General features: G+C 34.2%; 2 protein-coding genes across 2 annotated transcripts; both read right to left on the bottom strand.

Moving 5' to 3' along the window:
• Nucleotides 1-1,423: 1,423 nt before the first annotated feature.
• LOC116118370 (shugoshin-1-like) lies at nucleotides 1,424-4,214 on the bottom strand. The gene is made up of 9 exons (XM_031404358.1): nucleotides 3,839-4,214; nucleotides 3,638-3,675; nucleotides 3,304-3,412; nucleotides 3,189-3,212; nucleotides 3,003-3,071; nucleotides 2,422-2,460; nucleotides 2,225-2,318; nucleotides 2,075-2,135; nucleotides 1,424-1,905 (listed from the first exon to the last, which is right to left on the bottom strand). The coding sequence occupies exons 1-9, from the start codon at nucleotides 4,007-4,009 to the stop codon at nucleotides 1,605-1,607; spliced, it is 906 nt and encodes a 301-aa protein (XP_031260218.1). The 5' UTR covers nucleotides 4,010-4,214; the 3' UTR covers nucleotides 1,424-1,604.
• A 997-nt stretch (nucleotides 4,215-5,211) lies between these two features.
• Nucleotides 5,212-15,233, bottom strand: LOC116118353. The gene is made up of 12 exons (XM_031404340.1): nucleotides 15,078-15,233; nucleotides 14,075-14,246; nucleotides 13,917-13,979; nucleotides 13,702-13,804; nucleotides 10,389-10,493; nucleotides 10,240-10,316; nucleotides 9,980-10,103; nucleotides 7,963-8,035; nucleotides 7,631-7,822; nucleotides 6,665-6,785; nucleotides 5,891-6,115; nucleotides 5,212-5,818 (listed from the first exon to the last, which is right to left on the bottom strand). The coding sequence occupies exons 1-9, from the start codon at nucleotides 15,149-15,151 to the stop codon at nucleotides 7,753-7,755; spliced, it is 861 nt and encodes a 286-aa protein (XP_031260200.1). The 5' UTR covers nucleotides 15,152-15,233; the 3' UTR covers nucleotides 5,212-5,818; nucleotides 5,891-6,115; nucleotides 6,665-6,785; nucleotides 7,631-7,752.
• Between the last annotated feature and the right edge of the window lie 271 nt (nucleotides 15,234-15,504).

Below are 15,504 nucleotides of genomic sequence, written 5' to 3'. Positions count from 1 at the left end.
TTTGACGGGAGAGTTAGGCAAATACATAAGCTCATCTTATTCTAAATTCATATCATTGTATGTATAGTAATGCAACGAATTTAGTATATAATACATAATAAAAAAAAAAAAATCAACAGTCTGATAAAACGACGGCCCCTTTTGTCTTTTGCATTGCATGTGAGTGTTTGATTTGATTTTGCCATGTGGCCCTATAAGATCTAATTTTTCATTTTATTTTATTTTTATTTTTTCATGGAAAGAGATTTCTGGGATCTGAAGCTCACGAGCCTAGCTAAATACTGAAATGAAGGGGTGTTTTATAGAAAGAGGATTTGTTGGGTATGATTTGATAATTAGATATGTGGGATGTGATGGGAATCATTCTTTAAGCAGTGAAGTTGATTTCATTATTGGACCCACACGGTTTTTAATAAGCTGTTAATTATGCCGTAACTAATATTGTGTTGTAGAAAGTAGAGCAAAGAAATTTTTGGAGAATATTGTTATTGACTAATAACCTAATTTCACATGCCACTCAATTTGGCAATTGGAGACCAAGTCACATGTTTCCATCCATTTTTTAATATTCATTGAACCATCGCTATCATCTTAAAACTCTATCACATAATCTTATATTAATTTTCGCTTTGAATTTTCACACTCCAATCCATCTTCATTTTTTTTTTTTTTTTTGTAATTAGGGAGTTAGGGCCAGTTTACGCATATCTCAACTAATTTCTGGGGTTCATTGAACACCTTACAAGTGCAAAGGACCAAGTAAATCACAATGTTATTGTGATAGGTGATCCCAAGGTTTGAATCCAGAAACTCAAAAAAAAAAGAAATAAACCTCCTTAACCACTAGACCAACTCCTTGGGATTGACTCCCATCAATCTTCATTTTCTATAAATACACAAAACAATTAATTTAAATCAATCATATTGGCTTTGTTTTTTTAAATTCGGTTGCAGTCTTGCAGAAAGTTCCTAAATGGACTTGGGCTTGCCCCAGTGGCTTGGCCTTTTTTCATTCTAACAGGCCACAGTTTCAATTCTGTTTGACCCATGAACACAAACAAAATAAGAGAAAGAAACTGTTTAAAGAAGAATACGACGAACATTCTAAGTTGACCTATGAATCATTTATCAATTGGTGCCATATCAGGTGAGAAGCTTATTTTACACTAATAAATGTGTTTAGTGTTGTGGTTCTATTTCGGATGAATATGAGTTAGGTCTTGAACTTATAAGGGTGAGTAAACAATACTTATATTAACTGAGTTTTTTTTTTGAGTAGTTGGCATATGTCTGATCCGTAACAAGTAAGGTATTATATTACTTCTCATGGCTGCACTGAAATTGGTACCATTTTATATGAGTTGCTAACAATAGGCAAAAATCTGAAAGAAGAAAGGAAGAGTTGTAAAAGAATAGTGTTGTTTATGAAGAAAACACTGGATGAGCTAAATTAATCAATCTATCATCATCACAGATTCACACTTCACAAGCCCTTTTGCACTACTACAAACCAATCATGCAATCTAATAAAAAAACCAAATAATCACAACATTTTAATACAACAATATCATAGGTTACAAGATGTATGAAACATGCAATTACTTTTACCCAGATCTCCGCATTTTAACATTAAGTGGAACTTCTTTGTAGGATTGAACCTTCTCTGCTGCTCTGCGTAATGGTCTTCCAATTGAAGATCTCTGTGGAACTTGCACCTTATTTCTTAAGCCACAAGTTTCTTCAGTTGTAGCAGTAGATGAACCAACTTGGGTGAAACCATCTTCCTGCATTGGATCATCAAGTGGCTGAGTTGCAGGAAGCTTAGTGTCTTCAATCTCAAACAAGTTTTCTGTAGGTCCTCGCTCGAGGGACTTGAACCTAGCAGATTGTCTCCTCAAACAACGCCTGCGAAGAACAAAAGATAAGTTGTAGTAGATCGCTTTTGAACAACAGCTTAGACAGATTGCATATTCAGTAAATGACATATTAATAGGTTGACTAGAAGTATGCCAATGATGCCATCAAAACAGTATTAGAACTTACAATATTAATAACAAAAAATGTATCAACTAACCTTTTGTTTTCAATCTTCTCTTTATCTCCAACTATTCTATGCGTAGTAGAGGGGCCCATAGCTGCATGTAATTACCTTAAGTAAGTTAACACATTAGAAGAAAGGAAGTCCCAAAAATTAAGATGAGTCATTTTATGTTCTGATAATTACATTTACTTCTTGCAGCACGCCTTCTGTTGCGGCTACAAGGTTTGTCATCATCATTAGCTTTAGGCAAACATTCTCCTGCTACGTCCTCTCCTTCCTTAAATCAACAAAGTAAAATGAGGTGAAAGTTATAGTATAGTTGAGATGAGTGAATTGTTCAGAAGATAGCAAACAAATAACTCTGAAAATAGCTTAGAGACCTGGAAGCCAGTGTTGGCACAGTTCAAATCAGTTTTCACCTGCAAAAGAAAAGGAGAATTAACCAATACTTAACTTGTTCAAATTATATTTTCAGGTTAAATTATTCCTAATTTTATGGGGATTCACAAATTATTACTTACAGTCGTTGCTTAGATTGTCATTGAAGTATAGTAGTTAACATCACCAAGAGTGTGAACAGTCATTTATTGTTGGTAGGTTTTTATGCTGCCCAGGAGGGGGAATAAACGTCCGGCCACAATAATGTTTATAAGAAACAGAAACTTAATGGAGTTATGATACTGAAACCAAACATAATGTGTATAAACAAAAAATTCTCAAGGCACTTATTCTTGTATGCTATAAATTTCTTCACCTCTACCATACCACCATAATAGAATTTTTATGCTGATGATACTGACAAATAAGTAGAATTTATTAATACTAAACCCTGATTGATAAAACAGTAAAAATTAACCCTGGTTTTGGTAATGTTGCTATGTAGCAAAAGTTTTTGTGATGGTAAAAATTGGAGCATGTCATGTTAAAAACATTCTCTGATAAACACAAGATCAAAACTAACCTCTTTTTCCATATTTTTTGCTTTAAGTAAAGCCTCTTTGCATAGGAGTTCATGCTGTAGTGCTTTCGTCTGAATGATCAGAATGAAATGTTTGGAGTCAGACAAAAAAAGTGAGCTTGAAAAAGACTTGTTTCCAAATCAAAAACAGACTTGTATTGAATCAGGAATTAAAAATTATAAACCTACCTTCTCTCTCCCTAAATTTAGCTCCTGTGAAACGAAAAGAATGTAGAGTCAGTTTTACTCATATAATTCTATAAATGAGATTTACCCTTTCCAGATAATGTTAAAGCAAACAGACCGCTTGCATTTGGCTGTTCGATTGGGCAAGATTCCAGTTCTGCAGCTGCAATTTCTGAAGGTTGATTTTCAGATTCTGCAACTCATTTCCACTCAATTCAATGATTTTACTGATTAATCAAAATTAAGAAAACCATTAAGGAGATAAAATATGAACAAATTTCAATTCTGATGTAATTTGTTGTATTAATTTTCTAAAAGAATCACAAGACCTGAAGTTAATTATAAGTTTAAAACTTCAAAAAAAAAAAAAAAAAAAAAAAAAGAGAAACAAAGATATATATATATTTTTTTTCACTTCATATCTTCTCAAAAACAGAACTACGAAAGGATACTTTCTCTCATCAATAAGTTTCATCAATGTCATCTTTTCCTGCTCACAAGGCACAGAACAGAAGAAAAACCATTAGTATAAGTAGATCCACATCAAAGAAACAAAGAATACCTCCTCAATTGATTAAAAAACCTATAGTAATAGTAACCCACATACAGTGATAAAGAATTCAGAATTTAAAGAAACCAGTTAAAAATTATACCTTGATTAGTTTGCTAATGAGATCCTCCGTTGCTGGAGAAACCTGAGAAGGCTTATCTTCATGGGTCAATGCTTTGGGTTGTGAATGTGACTGTGAATTTGTAATGTCAGAGAGCCTCTTCCTCACTATGCTACCAAAAGTTGATCTCTTTGCCATTCTTTCACCTTTCATTTTCTCCTAACTCAAACCCAGTAACATAAACTGGTAATCAAGAAATGAAATTCTGAAGTGCTATGTCTACAGGAAACCCTGGAACTCAGTTATAAACTATAATATAACAACAAAACAATCAAACCCAATTTTTTTTTTACTTTCTTTTCTGTGTCTCTATCTCTACTTTGGCTGTGAAATAAAGAATTAGAATGGAATAATTTGAGGGAAAGGATGGGAAAGAAAATGAAGAGAAAGAGAAAGGCAAGGCACAAGCTAAAGGCAAAGTGGTTGGAAGGAGGTTCGGACGACCAACGGCTCTCCGAGGCAAAGGGACTATGCGCACATTAGTCGACTAGGAACCTAAGTTTAAATTTCCGAACCTCGTTCCGAGGCTGTGTCTTTTTTGTTAAGAATTTAAGATTAAGATATTCAACTTTTTGCAAAATTTGGCTCCAAGCTAATACCAAGAAACTTAAAATTGATCCTTTTTAATCATTTAAACATGTTGGTCCCAATTTATATAAATCAATTTGTTTCTTTAGTCCTTTTTCTCCTTTTATTTTGTTTAAAAAAATATTCCTCTAAAAAGTTCCATGATAAGAATATTTTGTAAATCATTAGACGAAGATAAAATAATAAGGTAACAATTTCAAGCATGGCCAACTCCCATAGTGTGACAGGCGGTGTGTATAAGGTTCGAGAACGAAATCACCGTTGTGTGGTTGATAGACGATTACAAACAATTCCAGTTTCATATAGACAAATTGAAACCTACAATCTGAACTGAGGATGGGTTTTTGGAGTTATCTGCCCCTCACGAGATCGCAACCCTTTGTCCGGGCCATTATGGCACGTTTGCCGCCTAAGGCTCAGTTGTTCAGGCCATTCTATATAAATACTATTCTATTTGTACAGATATGGAAAAGGGCTTATAGTGTGCTTAATTTTTATTTTCTTAGAGACAGAAGATGAGGGTTAGTGTTTTTAAGAAAAGAGCATGAATAAATTAATAATTGTTTATGCTCGGGCAATAATTTTTCTAGATTCGTGCATTTAATGAAGTGTTGGACTTCTTTAATATTTTATTAACCAAGTTGAGTTCCATCTGCTGGATCAATCCTATTGACAAGATTAAAAATGTTGCACATTTAAAGATCTCATCTCATCCTTTTATATATTTTACACGTTCATCTGAAATTTAAAGGTCCATCCATTCATGATTTAGCTAACTTTCAGGACCAATCCTGTAATTCTAAAAACATTACTACTTCAAATGAATGCAGAATGCAAACCAGAACTTGAGACATGGAATCTACACCACAATAAAGCAATAAAGACATAAAGACATAAGCTAGATATCATAATAGTACTCAAATTATCCTGTACATTATTGTTAAATTGAGTAGCTCATCAAATTGGCACTCTCACTCCAGTGGATGCTTTCAAAATTGATGCCTAAGAATCAAGCAGATTCATATCAAAAGACTGGGAATTATCTGATAATGAAACTTCCACCACCTATGCTTAATATCACTTCCCCAAGAACTACCCTGCGAACACCAAATGCCAGAGTCAGAAGGTGCTTCTACAATATATATATATACATCAAAGTATTTGATACTCTTTTTGGACAAATCTTGTGGTGATAGCAACTCGTCTTTTTAGCTAAAACACGGTATTAGCAATTATTGATCATTCACTGCTAAAGAGTTTTAATCTTCTGTATGCTGCTGTCATACCTTTCCTCAGAGCAATTGTTTTCCTTAAAACTCCTAAAAATTAATTGTTGATGGGACCTTGTAGAAGATATGATGCCTTATTACGAACCTGCCAACGGGAAAAAAGTTATATAATGTAAGTCATCAAAATGTCAGATAAGAAAAATGTTTTATTGCACACCTTTGACGCGTAAGGCCTTAAATCTGTGCTAGAGATTTGACAAGAACAATTCCGAAGATAAACACCCCACATTTCATTTATCACTGGCTTTTCTTCGAACTTTGGACATGACAAAAGCCAGTTCTCTGTCAAAACCAAGTATACATACATCTTGAAAAGATCACAATTTCTGTCTTTCACATTGATTGTAATAAGCAAATTCAGAATTTCCTCTTCATTGAAAGCCTGAGAAAATTGCAAAATGTACTGTTAGATTGTATTATATTTGCCTCAAAAAATGCATGTAATCACTTGACAGAAAAAATTATTGCTTACTTAAGAAACAATTGTTTTATACACAGTTTCTTCAAAGAATTCTCATATTCATGTGAGTTGTTTTACGTCAAATCATGTACAAATGCCTTTGCAGTAGCCAGAGATATAACTAAATTGAGATAGGACCATGGGTTGCGTAGAGAGCATTAATGAAACAGAGAAGACTAAGAAAAAAGTACAGCAAATTCAAAATATCCTGGAAAAAAGAGCAAGACATCGTTTATAGGATCACTCAAGCATGCTATAATTCGACTATTAGCAAAACATATTGAAGCAAATCCACAATACGAGAAAATCAATCAGTAAATATCACGGATAAAAATCTTGAGTTTGCATCATCAAGAGGCTTTTGTCATGTTCAGATAAGATGACTGCTACTCACTTCTCTTTCTTCACATGGAAAATTGTTCATTTAATGCTACACACATTTGAGTTAAAATGCAGAAGGACATGGATTACCTGATTATCGAAACAGTGAACGAGAATTTGATAGGCAATTGCACTTCTGAGGTGCTTACTACGGATGTTGACTCCTGATATGCAGTCCACAGTTCGCAAGCAGTTTAAGTCCAAAGGGACCCTACATTCGCAAGAAAATAATCAATCACCAAGAATAAGAAAAAGGAAAAGTAATTACACCACAGGCAAAATAGAACTGTAACCGTATCAATGCTCAATGATTCCAGTAATCAAATGCCAACAAGTAATAGAAGAGAATTACTGATTTCAATTATTTAAATGTCAGATCTCAAGCGCCACTCATGGCATGTTGAGAATAATTCTCTTCACATTCAGAAGCATAAAAAACAAGATCATAATGCTGGGAATGTTAACACTTTTTCAGCAGAAGGGATGATATATTTTTAATGGAGACAGGAAGTTCCTAATTCTGAAAGCAAAGTTTTACTTTTAACAAAAACACCAGATCATCTTCATCAAAACAAACAATATGATATGACATTACCATCACCACCACAATAGCAAACACCAGCAGCAATAGCCCAATCCCCACAAAAACAAAGTTACAGAACTTCAAGTTCAGCCACACAACAATATCTCCAGCACCACCATGTATACACTTTCTTTTTCTATGAAAAACATTTGGCATGAGAATCTAATGAATATCTCAGGATTTGCTGCAAAACAAAAAGAAGCGAAAAGGCTACACCCTCCTTCTCCTGCTTTTAGCTTTAGCAAAGAGCTTGAGTAATTGTCCTTAGATTTGCAATTATTTAGAGTTTTTATTTTTTTTATTTTATTTTATCAAAGGAAACAACAAACTACCACAACAGTCTCAATATTCTGGTATCTACAATTAATTAGAAGAACCTTTGTGAAAAACATATTAAACCAAGATATTTAAGGTAATAAGACCTTAAAAACTTTGTTATTTGTCACATCGCATAGAATCTATAAGGCAATTACCTGTGAGCGAGAGATTTTGCTATTTTCTCACAGCTGGTATTCCATTCTTGCTCTGTGAAGTAACTGATAGCCGATTGCAGGCATTGATGCAGATGGCACTGACAAAACTAGAAGCTGGCGGTCTAAAATAGACAAATAACAGCATCAACTAACATTTCAGCTTCTTCAGTCGAAAATATTGACTTTTTACCCCTGAAAGGAAATAGAACAATGTTAACCTCAAAAATTGAAGAAAAAACCAATATTTTTCGGCTACAGCTTGTATATTAACCATGTGAAAAAAGACTTCAATTCCACCAACGGAATTGCACTTGCATGTATCTGTCACATACCTTACTTGACAACAAGCAGCTGTAAATTTGATCCACGCTATTAGATTTTGTGGTGGCCCTCTACAACTAGAATCTGAAAGTAAAACATGATTTTGTTGTGAGAAGACCAGAATTATAATGGTGGCAAGAATTTCCCTGATAATAAAAAGCATCTCATAGGTATCCTTATACCGCAAGGAACAGCAGATAAATAAAAAATTTGCAGAAAAATACAAAATATTTATCATAATGTCCAATACCAACTAAAAAAAGAGATACACCAAAAATATACAGTATTGATATGATGTACTATCAAGAATTATATGTGGTGTCAGGAAGTCCTGTACTAGGACAACAAAACTCAACTGAATAAAAACTTCAATTTACAGTTAGAGAGACAAAAATCTAAATGGAAAAATGAAAATGAATGGAGAATGGCATTCATAAGAAATAAATATTATCATCTTCAATTTCTTGTTGCATTGACAAACAAGTTGCCTAGCAACCTATAAATTATATTGACAACAACATGGCGTTTGACAAAGCCAATAAAAAAATCCTATAAATTTGTATCCTTTTTTTAATAGGTAACCTATATTTTTACACGCCCCAAAGAGAAACTAAACTTACCATTTAACAGAAATATACTTCAAATACAGCATCCTTTGTCACTATAAACACATGCAGAGAGGACTCTAGGTGACAAAACCATGTTAGACACCATAATTCCATGTTTTCCTTATACTGTATACCACTAAATTCTCAGTGTCTAGTCGTTTACTACATATGCAAACAACCATAACTAGTTGTCAGTCAATCACCAATAGAACATTGCATGATGAAAAACTTAACGCCAAAACCTGTTCTAGTTGAAATTTGAAACTTGTTTTATAATAGCAAGAGTTAAAGAATAAGAAAAAGGCAAGAGAAGGGAAAAGAATTTGTAGAATGTGTTTCCTGGAGTTAATTTCTCAGTTATGGCATGATACAGAATCATAAAAGTACAGTAATACGCCAAATAAAAACCTAATACACTAGGGTTTGCTTGGGAGTTTTTTTTTCCACTGGTTTTGAGGTGTTTTAAAACCATTACTTGTCAGATTTTTTATGAACTGGTTTTCACCGGCTCAAAAACCCCCCAAAACCAGTGTAGTGTATTTTTGAGGGGTTTACAAAACACCCCAAATCGGGTGTTTTCGTTGGTTTTAAAATTTTATTTCACAAATACTCTATCCACTATAAAACTATCTCAATTATATCCAAAAAAAGAAAAAAAATTAACCATATTATGCATGTCTTCAACCATATTAAATATAAAATAATTTTAAGCAATCATAAAATAAAAAAAATTATTAAAATCTCATTTCTGGATGCTTTCTTGGAGAAGTGGAGTTACAAATTTTCAATTATTCCAGATGCGACAAAGAATGGTGAAGAAGGATAAAAAGACTTTATCACATTTGAAGTTATAAAATACTAATAAATAGAAAACAAATAAAGAACTCTTACCTTATAATTGAAAAAACAAAACTCCCAAGTTCTGGTTAGAGTTGAGGTATTTTTATGAGCATATATGTAAATTTATCATTTAAAAAAAACTGTTAAAACCGCTGGAAAATAAACTCTCAAGCACAGGTTGGGTGTTTTAAAAACTGCTATTAAAAACCTTTCAAAACCACTACGATGGTTTACCCTCAAAACCGCTACGGTGGTTTACTCTTATAACCGCTACCATGAAACTCCCAAGCGGACCCTAATACTCTAAACCATGTGAAGTGTTAAACTTGTAGCATTACAATGTTAGGATTGGAAAAAAAGAAAAAGGAAAGAAGAGAAAGAGTCTGTAGAATATGTTATTGGTGGAGTTCATTTCTCAGGCCACTACTAATAGTATTTATTGCATGATACTGAATAACAAAAGTAGAATGTTACCCCAACTAACTTAAACGTTAGATGAATGTCAGAAAGCAATATACATGCCAAAAATTCTCTTATACATTCAAATGTTTTCTAAAAACAAAGAAATAAGAGAGCTTACCTTTATTAACTAATCCTACAGTGGATAAAAAATTAAATGAATATCCATATGTTACAAGAGCTCTGTGAAGTTCAGAGTAGCTGGGAAACCAATCAATTATAACAGGCTGTGCATGTGCATCACCCTAATAAGGCATGACAACAGAAAACATGGTTACTTGCATTCATAGGATGCCGAAGGAAAAAATATTGACCAGTAAACTCTTGTACAATACATAAAGAAATTTGCATTCAATCAACAGAAATGAAGATCAAGCTCACCTCATTTTTATATGAGAGAATGGTACACCAGAAGTCGCAGGCAGATGTCCTTAACTCTTCTTCTGATGAATATAGAACTGATAACCCAAACAATAAGCAGACGAGAAAAAGTCATGTGGCTATTAAATGGACAAGCTAGATATACTCACTCAGATTAAAAGTCCATGTGGCTATTGATTTTTCTACTTGACCAGTTGCAAAGACCAATTTTGAAAGCCACCCGTTAACCAACAATCCTTCAAGGAAAGAGTCTCCTGCAAGAATAAATCAATGAGGTAACAAAATGTTCTCTTTACCCATATGCACACTGCCTCCAACCTATCAGAATATACATCAATCTCATGCTGCTGTAAACACATATAAATTTACATAGGTGTAGTACGATTTGTGACACAACAAGAAAGCATGTAATGACAGAAATTGTTCTAGCTTGGAAGTTTGCTGGCCAAGACAGCTAAGCCAAGTAAGCTCCCAAAAATGCAAGTTCAAACATGGGCTGGTCAACTCAGACACAAGAAATAAAAATTTCCAAACCGGTCTTCCATCCTAAATTAGAAGATTAGCTCAATAGTAAAATTGTATCAACATGAACCTCGAGGAAACCAAGACAGTTAACCACTCCACATTAAAACTTTTCAAGGTGTGGAGGTACTCTTCTGAAAAAACCTAACCACTTAATTAGGGATTTGCTAAGAGAAAATATATACATGAGTTCTTAGCTTATGACAGTCTGTAAAATACTTTCAATAAAACAAACTTTCAATTTGACCGTCAAGTTACATGCTGGCAACTGTATTAATGCCCTTCATGATAGCTTTCTTTTTTGAAGAAACAAAATCGAACAAACAACATTCAAGTTCTACGCAAGATCCAGTGTCAACATTTCCACATTGAACGGGTGCAACAAGCTATTTTGATATTAAAACCACACAATAAACAATATCCACAAGTCTATTTTCTCATGAGGAAATACAAGGAGAAAGCTTAAAACATTCATGAGGAAGCACCCTACATCCTATCAAACTGAAAAAGGGAAAGCCTTGAAATGATACTTTGGCCTACAAATCTAAGAGAGAGGAGGGCCCTGAGTAGGCCCTTTGCCCAACAAAAAGGTAAGTCATACTTGACACTAAAGTTCCAAGTAAAGCCCTAGATTAGTATCGTAAAGGACTAGAACAGTTAGAAAGGGCAGAAGTAACACAATAGTTATTACCATTCTTCATAAACCCGTGAAAGCAAAGATTATAGAAGTCACAAGTAGTTAAAGATAGTCGTTGCAAAAATCTAAAGCGGTGTACAAAAAAACCAAACAAGAAGTCGCAAGTCCTGTAAAAGTCCTAACTAATTGAGTAGTTAGGTGGTAGCATCGGACATCAAATAGGTTAATACAGGTAGCAATAGTCTCAACATTGTTTTTCAGTTCCAGAGATATGCTGTTCCTGGTCAAGAAGACTTAAGTCAAGCCCTGGTTAGTGATCAGTAATCTCTGCCCGACAGTCATTTACTCCTTTAAAATATTTGTCATCTTTTATACCAGTGAACTCAAAGAATGTTGGAATGCCTCAACAACAACCTTCTCAGGGGCAGGGATTGTATCCATAACTTCAACAAGATCAAAATTTTTCTTCTTTTGTATTTCCATAGCTATGTTGGCATCCTCAAGTTGCTCTTCCATGCTTTCTAACTTTACCAACAGCTTAGCGGACATTGCCCTCTCAAAGACCACTGAAGCCCTCTCAAAAGCCAATTGCTTCTCCAACTCAACTATTCTCTTTAGAAAGTTTCACGTTCAAGTAGGAGTCTCTTTTGATCTACTGAAAATTTGGTAGCTTTATCCCGAGCTAAAGAAAACATGAATGCAGCCTGAAAAGTAAAGGAAAATCTTACACCTAGAATTTGGCCAAGGAAATGAAGCTCAAGAGTAAACAACTTATTCGATGAGCATCAGTAATGGCCAAGTTGATCAAGTCCTCATAACTGAGCTGGCATATTTTCTCACCCTCTTCAAAGGACACAGATTGGAGAAATTGGCCCATGACATATGTTGCATGCACATGCTTGGGGCTTCCCCTCACTCTCAGGTCCCTTTTCTAGAGCAAGTGCTAGAGGTGATTAGTTGGGAACTAGGCTAGGTGTGGTCTCCTCAGCCACTTGAGTAGGTGAATTCATTGAAATCACCATTAGACAAGAAGATGTTGGAGCTACGATTAAAATAGATTGAGGAGATGTTGAGGTAGTCCCTACCTGAGTAAACCTATATCTTTGCTTCATCATCCGTCCTATGCTAGGCCTTGAAGATTCTATAACGGCATCATCAAATCGAAGCCTCTTCCTACCCTGAAATCCTAGTACCTCAGTTCCTAAAGACATGAGTACAAGGACCAAGTATTAGAATTCAACAAGGAATTACACTAGAAAAGCCTAACCTTCAAGGAGAAAGCTTACCTCCACTTTTAGGTAATGAAGAACCAAATATGAGCTCAAATAAGTGCTCGGTGAAAAAGTTCTCTAGTCAGGGTTAGTAAGTTTTATCTCTAAACTCTCTAAAAAAACATGAGGGAGAAAAAAATAAGGAAGAAATTTTTTTAGATGAGAAAAAAATGATACCTTACCCATTGGATTGATATAATGACCCAATTCAATGAAAAGAGCTCATATTTACTCGAAGCATGGACTGTATTTAATCCAACAACTCAAATACCAATTTTAACAAAAAGGACACCCTAAGTCAATTAACGTAACAAATGCTCATCAATCAACTAGAACTACTTGCGGTGCCTACGTGTAAAATTCTAACTCCTACCTTTCAACTTTCCACAATTTGACCAATTGCTCAACCTTGAAATTTGAGGATGTACCCAACTTTAACCTAGTTTCTACTTGAGTTGAAGTAACTCATGTTTTTTTAATAATGTCAACTGTAGCCATGTTAGTTTCAAGACTCAATCATCTCCTTGAAATGCAAACAAAGCCAAAGTCAAATTGGAAAAATGGAATTGGCAATTATTGAACAGAGACCTCTCGTTAAGAGAAAGTTCCAATGAAAAACTTGAGAGTTGACATAAGCCCTTAAGTAAATCAAGATCATGAAATTACCACTTATGGTGAGAAGCAATTTACCTAAACACGGAGTTTCTTTCCTAAAACAACCTACAAGCTTTTAGACAGTTAAGCATTAAATATAGGGAAGGACATTGATTCTCAAGATAAAAGATAATATCCAAGTCTCTTTCCAAAGAAAAGGAACAAATTTTTTTTAATTGAGTTATTGGGGCTTTCCCTCTAATAACACCACCAATGCGGCAATGCCCTCTGCAGTAGTTTGCACTGTTGTTAGTAGCAATACAATATCACTTTGTTGTTGTTCAAGTCCAAACAAAGATCGCAAGTCAACATACATGATACATGTAGTATGATCCAAGATAAACAACAAGAAAGCACATATGGACAGAAATAAATAACCTTTTTCGTTGCTGAGTTCCACGAAAGAGTTGACTTCATTGTTTGCGAAAGACTGCAAAAGCTGGCAACCTTCTAGCTTAGGAACTAAACATGGTGGTGTTTTCTGCAATTGACCAAAAAAAATCTCCATAAAATAGTGTTCCTATTAGAATCTTCAAATCATTAAGCATTAAGTTAAGAAGGGTTGCACAAAAATATTAACATATCACACAAACCTGATCCCCAAAAACCTGTAAGCCCCACTCAGCAATCTCTTCCTCACCACTTATATCTTCCATCTACATAAAAATAGTTTTGTCTCTTCAGTTTCAATACAAAAGACATAACGCACTAATAAAATTAGAATAAACAGCTGAAAGAAAACTTATCATGCCTGATTTTGGCAACTGTTAACAATGTTAGATAGCAGAGCTTCCTTGCTATTCTCATCCTCATCAGAATTATAGTTTTTTTTGGCTTTTGCCCGCTTTTTTGCCTTCTCAATCAGTTTACGTTTCTGCTTGTAGTGATCAGTTAAAAGATCATCTAAGCCAATAATCTTTTTCCTGGTTAATACAGGAAAGAAATGCATTAACAGTATATAATGAATTACATTTGACCAATTACTAAACAATGTGATCAATGCAATTCAAAAGCTAGACTCTAACAATCAGTTTATGTTCAATTTATAGGGTAAATTAACTTAGATTCAACATTCCTTCAATCAATATTGATGAAAAGGAGGGCATAATTTAGTTAACTCAATCTGGAAATCTCTACCAAGTCATAAACTTCGATGCAAAAAAAAAAAAAAAAAAAAAACAAAAAGGTCATGCTACAATTGGGTTCTGAATAAAATTTTAAATTTTAAAATTCAAGCAAATATATTAGAAATTAAATTTAAAAAAAAAAAAACTGTAGTTAATATAACAAAAAAAGGGAAAAGATGTTTTACTTGACAGTGTGAAAAATTTACAGAGCACAAATAAGAAGCTTGATTCATGAAACAAAATCATCAAGAGTAGATATAATGAAAATATGAGAAAATTACACGACAAGCAATAATAACAAAACCCCAATAACCCTAACCACTCAATAGTAAAATTTAACATAAAAGATAAAATTACAATATTTTTCAAGAAAAGAGATTTTGTATAGCATGGAATGGTTTCAAAGTAAAATCCTAAATTAAAAAACCCATAAATCCAACACCACCGCGCGCACACACCCACCACCGCCCCCCCCCCCCCCCCCCCCCCCCCCCCAAAAAAAAAAAAAAAAAAAAAAAGATAAAAAAATCCTACATACACCGATGAGAATTTAAACATAATAACTTTACAAATACACATTTAAAAAAAAAAAAAAAAGGCCACAATTTTTAGTTGAAAAGTAAAAACCTTTTATTGTTAACAAGAGTGGAAGAACGAAGCGGGTCTTCAGTTTCGAAATCAAGTGGAGCATCCAAATCCATGAGGAGATATTTAGGTGTTTCTAATGCGTGTTGGTGTGTATCTCTGGGAGTGGGAGTGTTTGGCGCCAAAGTGTTGAGAGAAAAGCGCTAGTGGCTATTGGGAAAGCAATGAACAACCCTCTCAACTTTCAAATAGAGCCATTATCTAATGCTGTCATTGGACCTGTAAAACCCGGCCCGCTACTATTGGACTAATTAACGGTTATTAACTACACCGTTTAAATTTACAAGGACACACACAGTCCAGGAGCATTTGAAGTACGTTTGGAATGCATTCCGTGACGCTTTTAGATTAACTTGATTGTCTGGGTAGGTGCATCGAATTTACAGATTAATATTTTATATTTATTTTA

This window comes from Pistacia vera, unplaced genomic scaffold, assembly GCF_008641045.1.
Source record: "Pistacia vera cultivar Batoury unplaced genomic scaffold, PisVer_v2 Contig840, whole genome shotgun sequence".
Lineage (NCBI taxonomy): Eukaryota > Viridiplantae > Streptophyta > Magnoliopsida > Sapindales > Anacardiaceae > Pistacia > Pistacia vera.
This window is presented reverse-complemented; position numbering and strand designations above follow the sequence as displayed.